Raw genomic sequence first — 10,764 nt, forward strand, 5'->3', positions numbered from 1 at the left:
TCCCAGACTCCAGAGGAGCCGTCCCTCCAACTCCCCGGAGCTGCCGAGGGGAGGGCGGAGCTGGGCCAGCTCCTCTGCGAGCGCCCAGCCCAGAGAGGGTGACTGGGGGACGAAGGACCGGGTTTCCAGCCCCACGAGAGGGGTGGTGTGGGAACCGGGGCGTCTCAACAAGACGCCTTTCTTCGGGGGCGGGGGCCCCACTGCCTCTGTGTTGGCCCCAGGGTCTGCAATAGCGGCTGGAGTTTTTAGCACAAGCGAGGGAGGGTGTTGGAGCAATGAGGCGGGAGCGGAAAGGGCGCGGAGGCCCGGGCTGCAGCGGGCTCCACCGCCTAGCTGCAGGTGGCGCCTCTCACCACCCGCACCCCGCTGCGCCCAGGGAAGGGCCGTGGGCGCGCCGCCCTCCCTCCAGGAGCCCTGTGATGTCCCATCCCCTCCGCCGCAGGCCCGGGAAAGGCTCAAAAGGTTCGAGGTCGCGTTCCTGCCCTCCCGCGGGCTTCCCTCACTCTTAGATCCCGCACCAGAGGAAGCGGATCTCCTGAAGTGGATAAAGCAGGGGTGAGGGGCTGGGGCCAGAGGGGTTTACCTAGTACATACAGAAACAGCAGAAAAGAGATTTATTTTTAATGGCTTTGGCTTTATGGCACGGAAGCAGGCACCCTCTCGTTAAAGGCACAGAGTCCTCTCCTCTGCCCCACCTCCTGGGTCCTTAAAATCTAATCCTGAGTTCCAGGGGGGTCACCGCAAGGCAGCAGGGAAGGGGAGAGGGTCACAGTTTCACTCTTAGTATCAGACACCCAGGGCTAATGCCCAGACTGGCCCCTGAAGCTACAGGTTAGAGTCTGGGTACAGGAGGCAGCCGAGATGGTCCCTGAGAACAAACAGTCCCGGTCCCCTGGAGCAAGCTCCATCCCCTGCAGAGCTGTGAGGTCAGTGCTCCACATCCTGGGGCAATGTGAAGTCCCTGAAGCTGTAGAAGGAGATATCACCATGATCCACCAGGGCAAAGATCAGAGGGACATCCCCACTCTGGTAAGACAACCGCTTGAGGCTGCAGAGGTCTGGGACAGGCTCATCAAATCTGCAGGGACAAAGGGTTAGAGTGAGACCCAGCCACAGCCCACTCCTAAGCTCTATGGCTCTCAGAGAAGGGAGATTCCAAGGCAGGAGCTAGGGTGCAAGAATTCTGGCCCAGGATCTCTCCTGTCTGCAAAACATAGGGCTCTGACGAAGAGAGCCCCAGAGCCCTGGTTGGGGAGGTGCTAAGAAGAGCAAGGTGCCCACCATTCTCAACCTGTAAATCCCCCCAATCCACATCCCTTCCGCTGGGTGAGCCCTAGACTAAAATGGCACTGGTGAGAGACTACCCTAAAATGCCAGCAATGAGGTGCTCAGAGGAGGGCAGCACAAACTGGCTGTGTGGCCTTATGTGGGTTGCTTAGCCTCTCTGGACCTCAGGTTCCTATCAGAGATTGGCACACTGGCCAGGGGAGTGCAGAGGAGTCCCACTGGGTTCACAGGAGAACTGGCACCAGCTGGGAGAGGGGCAATGCTGGCTCACTGCATACCCACTAATGCACATCCGGGCATAGGGTTTGCCAGGGTTATTCTTTCGGAATGTGGCCACAGCGTCGGCCTGGTAAACATCAAAGCTGATTTCCAAGCCCCCAGACTTCTCCAGCAGCCTGACAATACAGTGAGAAATGTTAGGACATGAACTCTTCTTCCCAGCCTTTCTTTTCCACCCCACCCTTTCCCACCACTAGTTCCTGGAAGCAGCCTCACGGAGGTGCCACTTGAGGGTGGGGAGCTCTGAACCCTTGGGCTAACCCACTGGTTGTTTCTCCCTCTTCCCTAGACACACATGAACATTAGTTATGGCTCAGAGCTAGGCATGGGGGCAGAGGTCCCTAAAACAGTCCTCTAGCTCACACCCTATTTCAGGAGCCAAATCCTAACCACCAACTCCTGGTGGCCAAGGTACCATGGAGACGTCACTGCTTGGAAACTTACCAGGCACCTCCATCAGCAAGGTGTGTGGTCTGCAGCACAGAGATATGCTGAAGGACCATGGCTACAAGGACAGAGAAAACAAGGTACTGGGGAGGGAGTCACACTTCTCAGTCTACCATCTAGTTTAGGATTGCCAGATTTAGCAACTTTATTTTTTTTTTTTTGGGATGGAGTCTTGCAGAGCCGTGATCTCAGCTCACTGCGACCTCTGCCTCCCAAGTTGAAGCAATTCTCCTGTCTCAGCCTCAGCCTCCCAAGTAGTTGGGATTACAGGTGTGTACCACTATGCCTGACTAATTTTTGTACTTTTAGTAGAGACAGGGTATCACCATGTTGGCCAGGTTGGTCTCGAACTCCTAATCTCAGGTGATCTCCCCACCTCGGCCTCCCAAAGTGCTAGAATTACAGACATGAGCCATGGCGCTTGGCCTAGCAACATTTTTTTAATATAAGCATATTCCATGCAAGTTTTGGAACATACTTATACTAAAAAATTAGTTGTTTATCTGAAAGTCAAATTGAACTGATCTGGCAATCCTATCTAGTTATCTACAATCTACCACGTTCCCATGAAAGCTTTAAGTAGTTTGGAATCCGTTAATACATTAATTAGCTTATTCTTTCCCCATTGGTTCCCTGTGCTTAGAGCAGACAGCAAGCCTTTTTTTCACTTGGCCAAGAAGGCGCCTCCTTTTTCCATCTAACAGGTTGGGATCACAGCTAGATGGTGGCAAAGCCATCCACATGCGTGTTATGATTTTAAGGATATGGTCATAGTTTCCACCCCTCCTTACCTCTCCTGACTCACCATCTCTAAGCTTTTCCACACAGGCCCTGCTGCTCCCTGGGAGAACGGACCTCCCTTGTGGGTCTGCTCCCTCCTCCCACATCTTTCTTAAGCCTCAGTCTGTCCTGGTTCATCTGTGCCCCTTCCAAAGTCCTGTGATTCCTCAGCTGCCAGTGGCCCTCCGGGATGTGGCAGGCTGAGGGGGTACCTGGGGAGCTGGCCTGGCCTGGACTCAGCAGGGGGGTGACGGACTGGCCCCACAGGTGAGGGGCCTGGCTCTGGCCCCTCTGCAGCTGCCGTCGCTGCAACAGCTCCTTGTACTCCCGCCAGCTAGAGCAGCGCTGCACCTCGGGATCGGCATTGACATCCTCCCGGAAGCTCGTGGCCTCCACATGGTGCTCCTGTTCCCGTCTGGAGAGCTTCTCCTTGCGCTGGTTCAGCTTCTGGCACCAGGACTCTGCATCTGTCTCCCGCCCAGCCACATTGGCTGGGAGCAGCTCTGGGGCTGGGGCGCACAGGAGGGTATGGCGGCTGTCTGATGCCATGTTGGGGAAGGAGATCTGCTCGAAGTTCCAGCGTGGCTTGCCAGCCCCTTTGACTCCTTTCTCAGCTCTGCCATTCTCCCAGCTGCACCCCACCCCCTCCCTGGCCAGGCCAGGGCTGGGCCCCAGGGACCCCAGAAGCTGAAAGGGGCCCCCTGGGCCCTTCATGGGGCTTGACTCCTGGGGTTTCTCCTCTGGGCATTGGCTGGGCTGGCTGGAGGGAGGTGGGCTGGAGGCTGCCAGACTCTCAGGTTGCAGGGAGTTCTCCAGGGCCTTGGCCTTCTTATTAATGGACCTGAGGGACGTGGGGGAAAAGCAGCACATCTGCCCCTGGGTGCTAAGGTGCACATGTCCCATGGGAGCTGAAGACAGGTCCCCTAGTGTCTTCCTGAGCCTGCATGGGAGCTGCCCAAGCCTAGTTCTTAGAAAAGCCTGTGCATTTTCCAAGGTCCCAGACACCAGCACTCCCTGGGGGGTGCCCCTGATGTGGGCTTTACCGAGGGCTGGAGCTGCTCCTCTTTCTTTTGCCATCTCCATCCTCCAAGTGCTGCATGCTGCCATCCAAGTTAAGCTGCCTCTCATACGGCAACAGGACAGAGCTGTGGGGTGAGAAGAGCATGTGGGCCACTGACCGACCTCCTTAGCCTGGGGATCTGGTGTGATACATGAGGAAAGGGGTCAAGGGGACAGTTGGTGGGCCAGGATCGGAGCCATACCCAAGGGCTAAGGCCCCAGACCTGCAGGAGGGGTACAGGCCCAGCCACAGGGCCCAGCCACGTGCCTCTGCCTAGGCAATGGCCCAAAGGAGCTGGCAAACTTGGAAAATACAGAAAAATAAAAACCTTGGATAACTGCTATTAACACTTTTTTCTTTTATGTACACACTGACTAATCTCTCTCCATATATACATATATTTTTTTTTTTCTGTATGAGACTCAATCTCCATATATTTTTTTCTAACAAAAATGGCATTGTACTAGCACACTGTTTTGTGATCTTTTTTTCACTCAGTAATATAGTATGGACACAGCCCCCTGTCACTGCACCATTCTTCCCTGCTGTGAATTTTGTTTTGAGATGGGATCTCACTATGTCGCCAGGCTGGAGTGCAGTGGCATGATCTTGGCTCACTGCAACCTCCCCCTCCCAGGTTCAAGCAATTCTCCTTCCTCAGCCTCTCAAGTAGCTGGGACTACAGGCGTCTGCCACCACGCCCAGCTAATTTTTTGTATTTTTAGTAGAGACGGGGTTTCACCATGTTGGCCAAGATGGTCTCCATCTCGACCTCGTGATCTGCCTGCCTCAGCCTCCCAAAGTGCTGGGGTTACAGGTGTGAACCACGGCACCCGACCCCTGCTGTGAATTTTTAAGGCTCTAAGGTTATGATGTTCAATACAGGAGCCACTAGCGACAGGTGGCTATTTAAGTTAAATTTTCTCTTTTTTAGTGCACTGGCACTATCTTGGCTCACTGCAACCTCTGCTGCCTGGGTTCAAGCAATTCTCATGCCTTGGCCTTCTGAGTAGCTGGGACTACAGGTACCTGCCATCACGCCCAGCTGATTTTTTTTTTTTTTTTGTATTAGTAGAGATACGGTTTCACCACATTGCAAGGCTGGTCTTGAACTCCTGAGCTCAGGTGATCTACCCGCTTCAGCCTCCCAAAGTGCTGGGATTACAGGTGTGAGCCACCACGCCCAGGCTATTTAAGTTATTAAATGAAAATAAACACTCAGTCCCACAGTTGCTCTAGCCCCATGTACTGGACAACACAGACACAGAACATTTTCATCACTACAGAAAGTTCCACTGGACAAAGGTGCTCTAAGAGATCACCTCTAACCTGTGTGAGCCTGCCTCTTGTTCAGCTCTTCTTTGCAAGTACACTGATTTTGCACAGTGAGGGTGTTCTGTGTGACTCCTCAGTAAATGCAAGCTCTGTGAGGGCAGTGATTTTGCTCTTCTGTTCTCAGCAATGTGTACAGGGCCTGGCCCCCAGCAAACAGTCAACAAATATTGTTGATCATTCTCACAGGTGAACCACTGTACACATCCACGATTATTTCCTTAGGCTAGATTCCACTTTCAGAAAAGAAAAGACATAAACCTGAGCATGGTTGCTCACGCCTGTAATCCCAGCACTTTGGGAGGCTGAGGCGGGAGGATCACTTGAGGTCGGGAGTTTGAGACCAGCCTGGGCAACATGGTGAAACCCCATATCTACTAAAAATTTTTTAAAAAATTAGCCGTGCATGGTGGCACCCGCCTATAATCCCAACTACTTGGGAGGCTGAGGCAGGACAATCACTTGAACCCAGAAGGCAGAAGCTGCAGTGAGCTGAGATCATACCACTGCACTCCAGCCTGGGTGACAGAGAGAGACTCCGTCTCAAAAAAGAAAAGAAAAGAAAAGAAAGAAGATGGGCTGGGCAAGGTGGCTCACACCTGTAATTCCAGCACTTTGGGAGGCTGAATCGGGTGGATCACGAGGTCAGGAGTTCGAGACCATCCTGACCAACATGGTGAAACCCCATCTCTACTAAAAATACAAAAATCAGCCAGGCGTGGTGGCGGGCGCCTGTAATCCCAGCTACTCAGGAGACTGAGGCAGAAGAATTGCTTGAAGCCTGGAGGCGGATATTGTAGTGAGCCGAGATCGCACCACTGCACTCTAGCCTGGGTGAAAGAGCGACGCTCAGTCTCAAAAAAACAAAAGAAAAGAAAAAAGATGTCCCTGCTTTAGAGCTTTTGTGACATACCGTAACTGCAAAAGCTGTACTCATTTCCACGCTAAGTCTGAAGGTCTCTGCCTCTTAGCAATGCTGAATTACTAAGGTGATGAAAGAAAAAACATTTAACCTGGCATTAAAAATGTGAAACCCTACTAACTATAAATTCCTCACCCAGTCCTTCATTTAAGCATACACGCTACGTACCTGCCTGTGCACCTACTAAGTGTCGGACATTGTTCCAACCCTGCCTCTCAGTGCTCACACTCAGATGCAGGCGCAGGTCACCTGAAGATGGGGCTCGATTTCATAACCCAGAATAAAGTGCAATGACCTGGATTCCTCCCAACCTGTCTCTCTCAGAACACTTCCAGCAGAGGCTCCCAGTCCATGTACAAGGAGCTGCACTCCAGCCAAGGGTTCCAGGTAAGGAGAGGCCATTTTCTACCAGAGACCAGTCAGCCAGGTCCCTGGACTAGAATATGTGGAAGAGAAACAGGAAGGAGATTTACCTTGGTTGAAATCGTCGAACCACATAACCCAACCTCTTCAGGTGGCTGAAGACCTCAAAAGAAAAAGAAAGGAAGCTCAGATGGCCACTTCTGGAAAAACCAAATGGTTTCTCCAGACACATGCCATCCCCAAGCCCTCCCTGCCCCTCCTGTACGCCCCCAGTTTCCAAACCCTGCAACTAAGGTTGGAGCATGCTCCATTACGAGCACCACCCCCAAAGATCTCAGGCTCAGAATTCCTGTGTCCTCCTGCTTACCTTACTCAGAATAAATGACATTTAGCCATTTCTTGACTTAGATGCAAATCCCAAAAAACTGACAGCCATGAAACCAGAAAACAACCACGCCCTGAAATATTTGAGTATTCTGATACCAAAGCTCATGAGAGTGAAGCTGCTGACCACCATGGGAACAAAAAGATAGCAGAAGGTGGTGGGCATCTCCCCAGTCTCACACCTCCACAGATACAGGTGGAGTGTCCCTGTATTCATATCAGAAGGACATAGACAAGAATGTCCCCCATCCTGCCGGATCTCTCAGCAGCCTTCAGCGTAGCTAACCACTTCCTCTTTGAAAGACCTTCTCTTGGCTTCTGTGATGCGACTTTGGTTTTCCTTTTTTTTTTTTTGAGACGGAGTTTCGCTCTTGTTACTCAGGCTGGAGTGCAATGGCGCGATCTCGGCTCACCGCAACCTCCGCCTCCTGGGTTCAGGCAATTCTCCTGCCTCAGCCTCCTGAGTAGCTTGGATTACAGGCACACGCCACCATGCCCAGCTAATTTTTTGTATTTTTAGTAGAGACGGGATTTCACCATGTTGACCAGGATGGTCTCGATCTCTTGACCTTGTGATCCACCTGCCTCGGCCTCCCAAAGTGCTGGGATTACAGGCGTGAGCCACTGCGCCCGGCCCCTATTTTTTTTTTTTTTTTTTTTGAGACAGAGTCTCGCTCTGTTGCCCAGGCTGGAGTACAGTGGCTTGATCTTGGCTCACTGCAACCTCTGCCCCCCAGGTTTAAGAGATTCTCCTGCCTCAGCCTCCCGAGTAGCTGGGACTACAGGCTCACGCCACCACGCCCAGCTAATTTTTGTATTTTTAGTAGAGATGGGGTTTCACCATGTTGGCCAGGATGGTCTCTATCTCTTGACCTCATGATCCGCCTGCTTTGGCCTCCCAAAGTGCTGGGATTACAGGCATGAGTCACTATGCCTGGCAGCAACTTTGGTTTTTCTCCTGTATCACCAGACACTCCTCAGTCTGTTTCTGCCTCTTATCTGCCCCCTAACCTACTCAGAGAGCCCCGGGGCTCAGACCCAGCCCTCTACTCTGACAGCACTCTCATACTGTCCAGTAGTTCCAATACCATCCAGGTGCTCATGGCACCCATATTGACATCTAGCTTTGACCTCTCCTCATGCTCCAGACTTGGATTCCAATTGTCCATCTGCTTGACATTCACTAGGATGTCCAAGAAGCTCCTCAAAATTAACCGAAATAGAGCTCCTTTGACTAGTCTGATCTTCCCAAATCTGCTCCTCTTCATTCTTCACAGTCAGAATATGATAGCACCCTTCACCCGCTTGCACATGCCCAAATCATGGATGGTAATCCTGGGTTCTCTCTCCTTAATCCTGACATGTAATCCATTGGCAAAATCCTATCCATTCTTTCTCTAAAATATTTCTGAGATTCATCTATTTTTCACCACTGCAACACCACCCACCCCCAACCTGGGACAAGCTCCCACCTTCTCTGACCTGAATGAACAGCCCAGTCTCTTCTGATTCTCCTCCCCGACCTTATCTTCTGCCAGCACTGGGTTCTACGTGAAGCCAACAGGCCACCATTGCAATGTAAGCCTTGTGACCGCACAGCCCTCGTCTGCCCTGCAGCCCCAGCATGTGACACTGTGCCAGGCACCTCATGGGTACTTGTCAGTACTCACGGATTCAGTGGATGGGTGGCTCCTGGGGGCGGGGTGGGGGCAGATACCTGGTACTGCAGGAAGGTCACAGTGTCGTCGGTCAGCAGCAGCTGGTAAGCTTCCTGGATAGACAGTGGCAAGTCTTGGTGGAAGAGCTGGATGGAGCCCTGGAAGTGGGGCCAACAGCTCAGCTTATGAGCCCTCTCTGCATTGCCATAGAGTAGTGGGGCAACTTCCCGGCTCTGAAACCTCCCCCTCCCCCTCCCAGCAGTGCATCAAGAATGTGGCCAACCAGAAAAGCGGAGCGGCATCACTAATTTGGACTGGAATCCCTGCTGCCTGCAAAGTACTACCTCCTGCTCTAGAGGTTCGGTTATTCGTTCTCTAAAGAGCGGGTTGTGTGTGCTTTTTATCCGATAAAACGTGTCCTTCCCATTCTTCGGTCCCAACTCCTTCCCCACCTCCCGGGCCCCACTCACACACTCCAGGAGATACAAGGCCTCTTCCGGGTGAAGCCGCTGCCGGCCCTGCTCTGAGAAGCCCATGGTCTGCCAGAATTTGCCCTGTGTGGGGCCCAGAGCAAGTGTCACAAGGGAGGGAGGAGGGCAGGGAAGGCGGTCCCTGAGCTCGGAGCCCGCTGCTCACCGCAGGAGACTTCAACTCCACGAAGCCCTCTTCTGGCCTCCACTCGGCAGCCACCAAACTGCCCCTGGCGAGGAGTGGGGAAGGGTCTGCGTCAGTTCACGCGGGAAGCCCCGCGGCCCGTCTCCGCCCCTGCTCCTCCCATCCCCGGGCCCGCCCCTCTCACAGGCGCTCTACGCGCTGCTCCGCCAGCAGCTGCCAGAGATCCTCCCGGCACCGGCGCAGCCGCTCAGCCTGGGCCGCCGAGCCGTCAGGCAGAAAGTCCTTGGGGCCATGCGAGCGCTGGGGCAGCTTCTGCGACCGCGAGCGGGCGGCGAAGAGCTCCCGGGCGCTGGGGGAAAAGGGGACTCAGGATCAGCGCCACGCATCGGGGGCCGCCCGGCCCGGTCTGGGCGCTGGTTTCCCTACCCGCTCTGGTCTAGCGCCCCCCTCACATCCCCCTCGGGCCGGGCCGCGCCGCGCCGCGCCGCGCCGCACCTGAGCACGCGTCCCGCAGGAACCTCCACTGCCGCCGGCTGGGGCTCGGGCTCACGCTCAGGCTCCATCCCGCCGCCGCCTGCCGCTGCGCGCGCCGCCACGCCCCGCCCACCACCGGAGCTCCGCGCTGCCCTAGCGTCCGCCGATCCGTGCCGCAGCGGCAGCCCCGCCCCTTTCCCCGCCCGCTCTGCGCCCTCCTGACTGTCCCGGGTCCTAGTGCCCGCCCTGAGGCAAGCGCCCCGACGCCGAGGCTCGGAGCTCAGCCCGCAGGTTGCTGGAGGTGCACGAACCCCCTCTCCTCTTCCCAGCCCTCCTGGGGCTTCTCACCAGTAAAGCCTCAGGAGCCGGCGGCTTGGAGGGCAGTACGAATAGTCACACGTGTTACCGCCCCTGCGCAGCCCCGCGCTGCTTAGTCCCACCGTCCGGGCTGGGCAAGGAGGGCAGAAGGGCGAGCGGAGGGTGCGCAAATTCAGACTTTGCAGGCCAAAGGACACCCGGGGACTGTCAGGAGCGATCCGGGGAGGTTTGCCATTCCTTTGGGGTCTTCCGTCGGGTCCCTCTGGCTGAGCTCCGAAGCCAGGTTTCAAGGGGCAGGGGCGGGAGGCGCTGTCCGGCACGCGACGGTGCTGAAGCGCCACCTCCGCCCGGCACGAGCGCCTCCTCGAGGCTGGGGTCCCCGCATCGCCCCCGCGGGCCGCTCTGGCGCCGTCCGCTAGGTGGTGCCATTGCCCGGCCAGCGGCCACGGGTGGGCGACACCGGCCGCGGGCGGAGAGTACTGCAAGCAGGATCCCGCGTCTTGGTTGCCAACCCCCTTCACCTTACGTCTTCTCTCCTACCAGTCAGACCCGGGGTGTCTCGCCCTTGGTTCTAACTCCAGGGCCCCAGGTCACCTCCGCTCCACCACACCCCTCCTCTCCGTTTTACCTGGGCGCATGCGCTGATCCGGTCAGCGCCCCCGGTGCGGGCAGAAGAAAATGGGGGCGGGACCTGGCACGGATGGGGGCGGAGCCGCCACTGCTGACTGACAGCCTGGCTACGCGGCCGGGATGGTCCCTCCGCTCCCGATCCGGCGGGAGGGAGGGGGGAGGGGCGGGATTTCCTGCGGGAGGCGCCGAGCCGGCCTTGGAAAAGGAGAAGGAGA

The 10,764-nt window shown here is 55.5% G+C and overlaps 1 protein-coding gene across 4 annotated transcripts; it reads right to left on the minus strand.

Annotated features, from left to right (window-relative positions):
• Positions 1-557: 557 nt before the first annotated feature.
• TSEN54 (tRNA splicing endonuclease subunit 54) lies at positions 558-9,476 on the minus strand. Of its 4 annotated transcripts, XM_012453722.2 has the most exons (10): positions 9,312-9,476; positions 9,149-9,212; positions 8,983-9,066; positions 8,572-8,670; positions 6,581-6,633; positions 3,837-3,938; positions 3,006-3,634; positions 2,011-2,071; positions 1,566-1,682; positions 558-1,078 (listed from the first exon to the last, which is right to left on the minus strand). In XM_012453722.2, the coding sequence occupies exons 3-10, from the start codon at positions 9,046-9,048 to the stop codon at positions 928-930; spliced, it is 1,278 nt and encodes a 425-aa protein (XP_012309145.2). In that variant the 5' UTR covers positions 9,049-9,066; positions 9,149-9,212; positions 9,312-9,476; the 3' UTR covers positions 558-927. The 4 variants fall into 4 exon arrangements, 3 of the variants coding, with proteins under 3 accessions (XP_012309145.2, XP_021526579.2, XP_064225234.1); XM_021670904.2 differs by lacking the exons at positions 8,983-9,066; positions 9,149-9,212; positions 9,312-9,476 and having other exon boundaries at positions 835-1,078; positions 3,006-3,938; positions 8,572-8,718; XM_064369164.1 differs by lacking the exons at positions 8,572-8,670; positions 8,983-9,066; positions 9,149-9,212; positions 9,312-9,476 and having other exon boundaries at positions 835-1,078; positions 3,006-3,938; positions 6,581-6,700.
• Positions 9,477-10,764: the final 1,288 nt, after the last annotated feature.

This window comes from Aotus nancymaae, unplaced genomic scaffold, assembly GCF_030222135.1.
Source record: "Aotus nancymaae isolate 86718 unplaced genomic scaffold, 86718_ANA_hifiasm-v0.15.2.pri h1tg000089l, whole genome shotgun sequence".
In the NCBI taxonomy this organism is placed as follows: domain Eukaryota; kingdom Metazoa; phylum Chordata; class Mammalia; order Primates; family Aotidae; genus Aotus; species Aotus nancymaae.

What these genes read in the sequence shown, in the direction of transcription:
- TSEN54 (XM_021670904.2), bottom strand. Translation starts at nt 6,605, where the DNA reads ATGTGGTTCGACGATTTCAACCAAG. An exon ending in GTTCGACGATTTCAACCAAG is followed by an intron (nt 3,939 to 6,580) that starts GTAAATCTCCTT and finishes CTCACCCCACAG; the next exon opens with CTCTGTCCTGTTGCCGTATG. An exon ending in GCCCGGATGTGCATTAGTGG is followed by an intron (nt 1,079 to 1,565) that starts GTATGCAGTGAG and finishes TTGTCCCTGCAG; the next exon opens with ATTTGATGAGCCTGTCCCAG.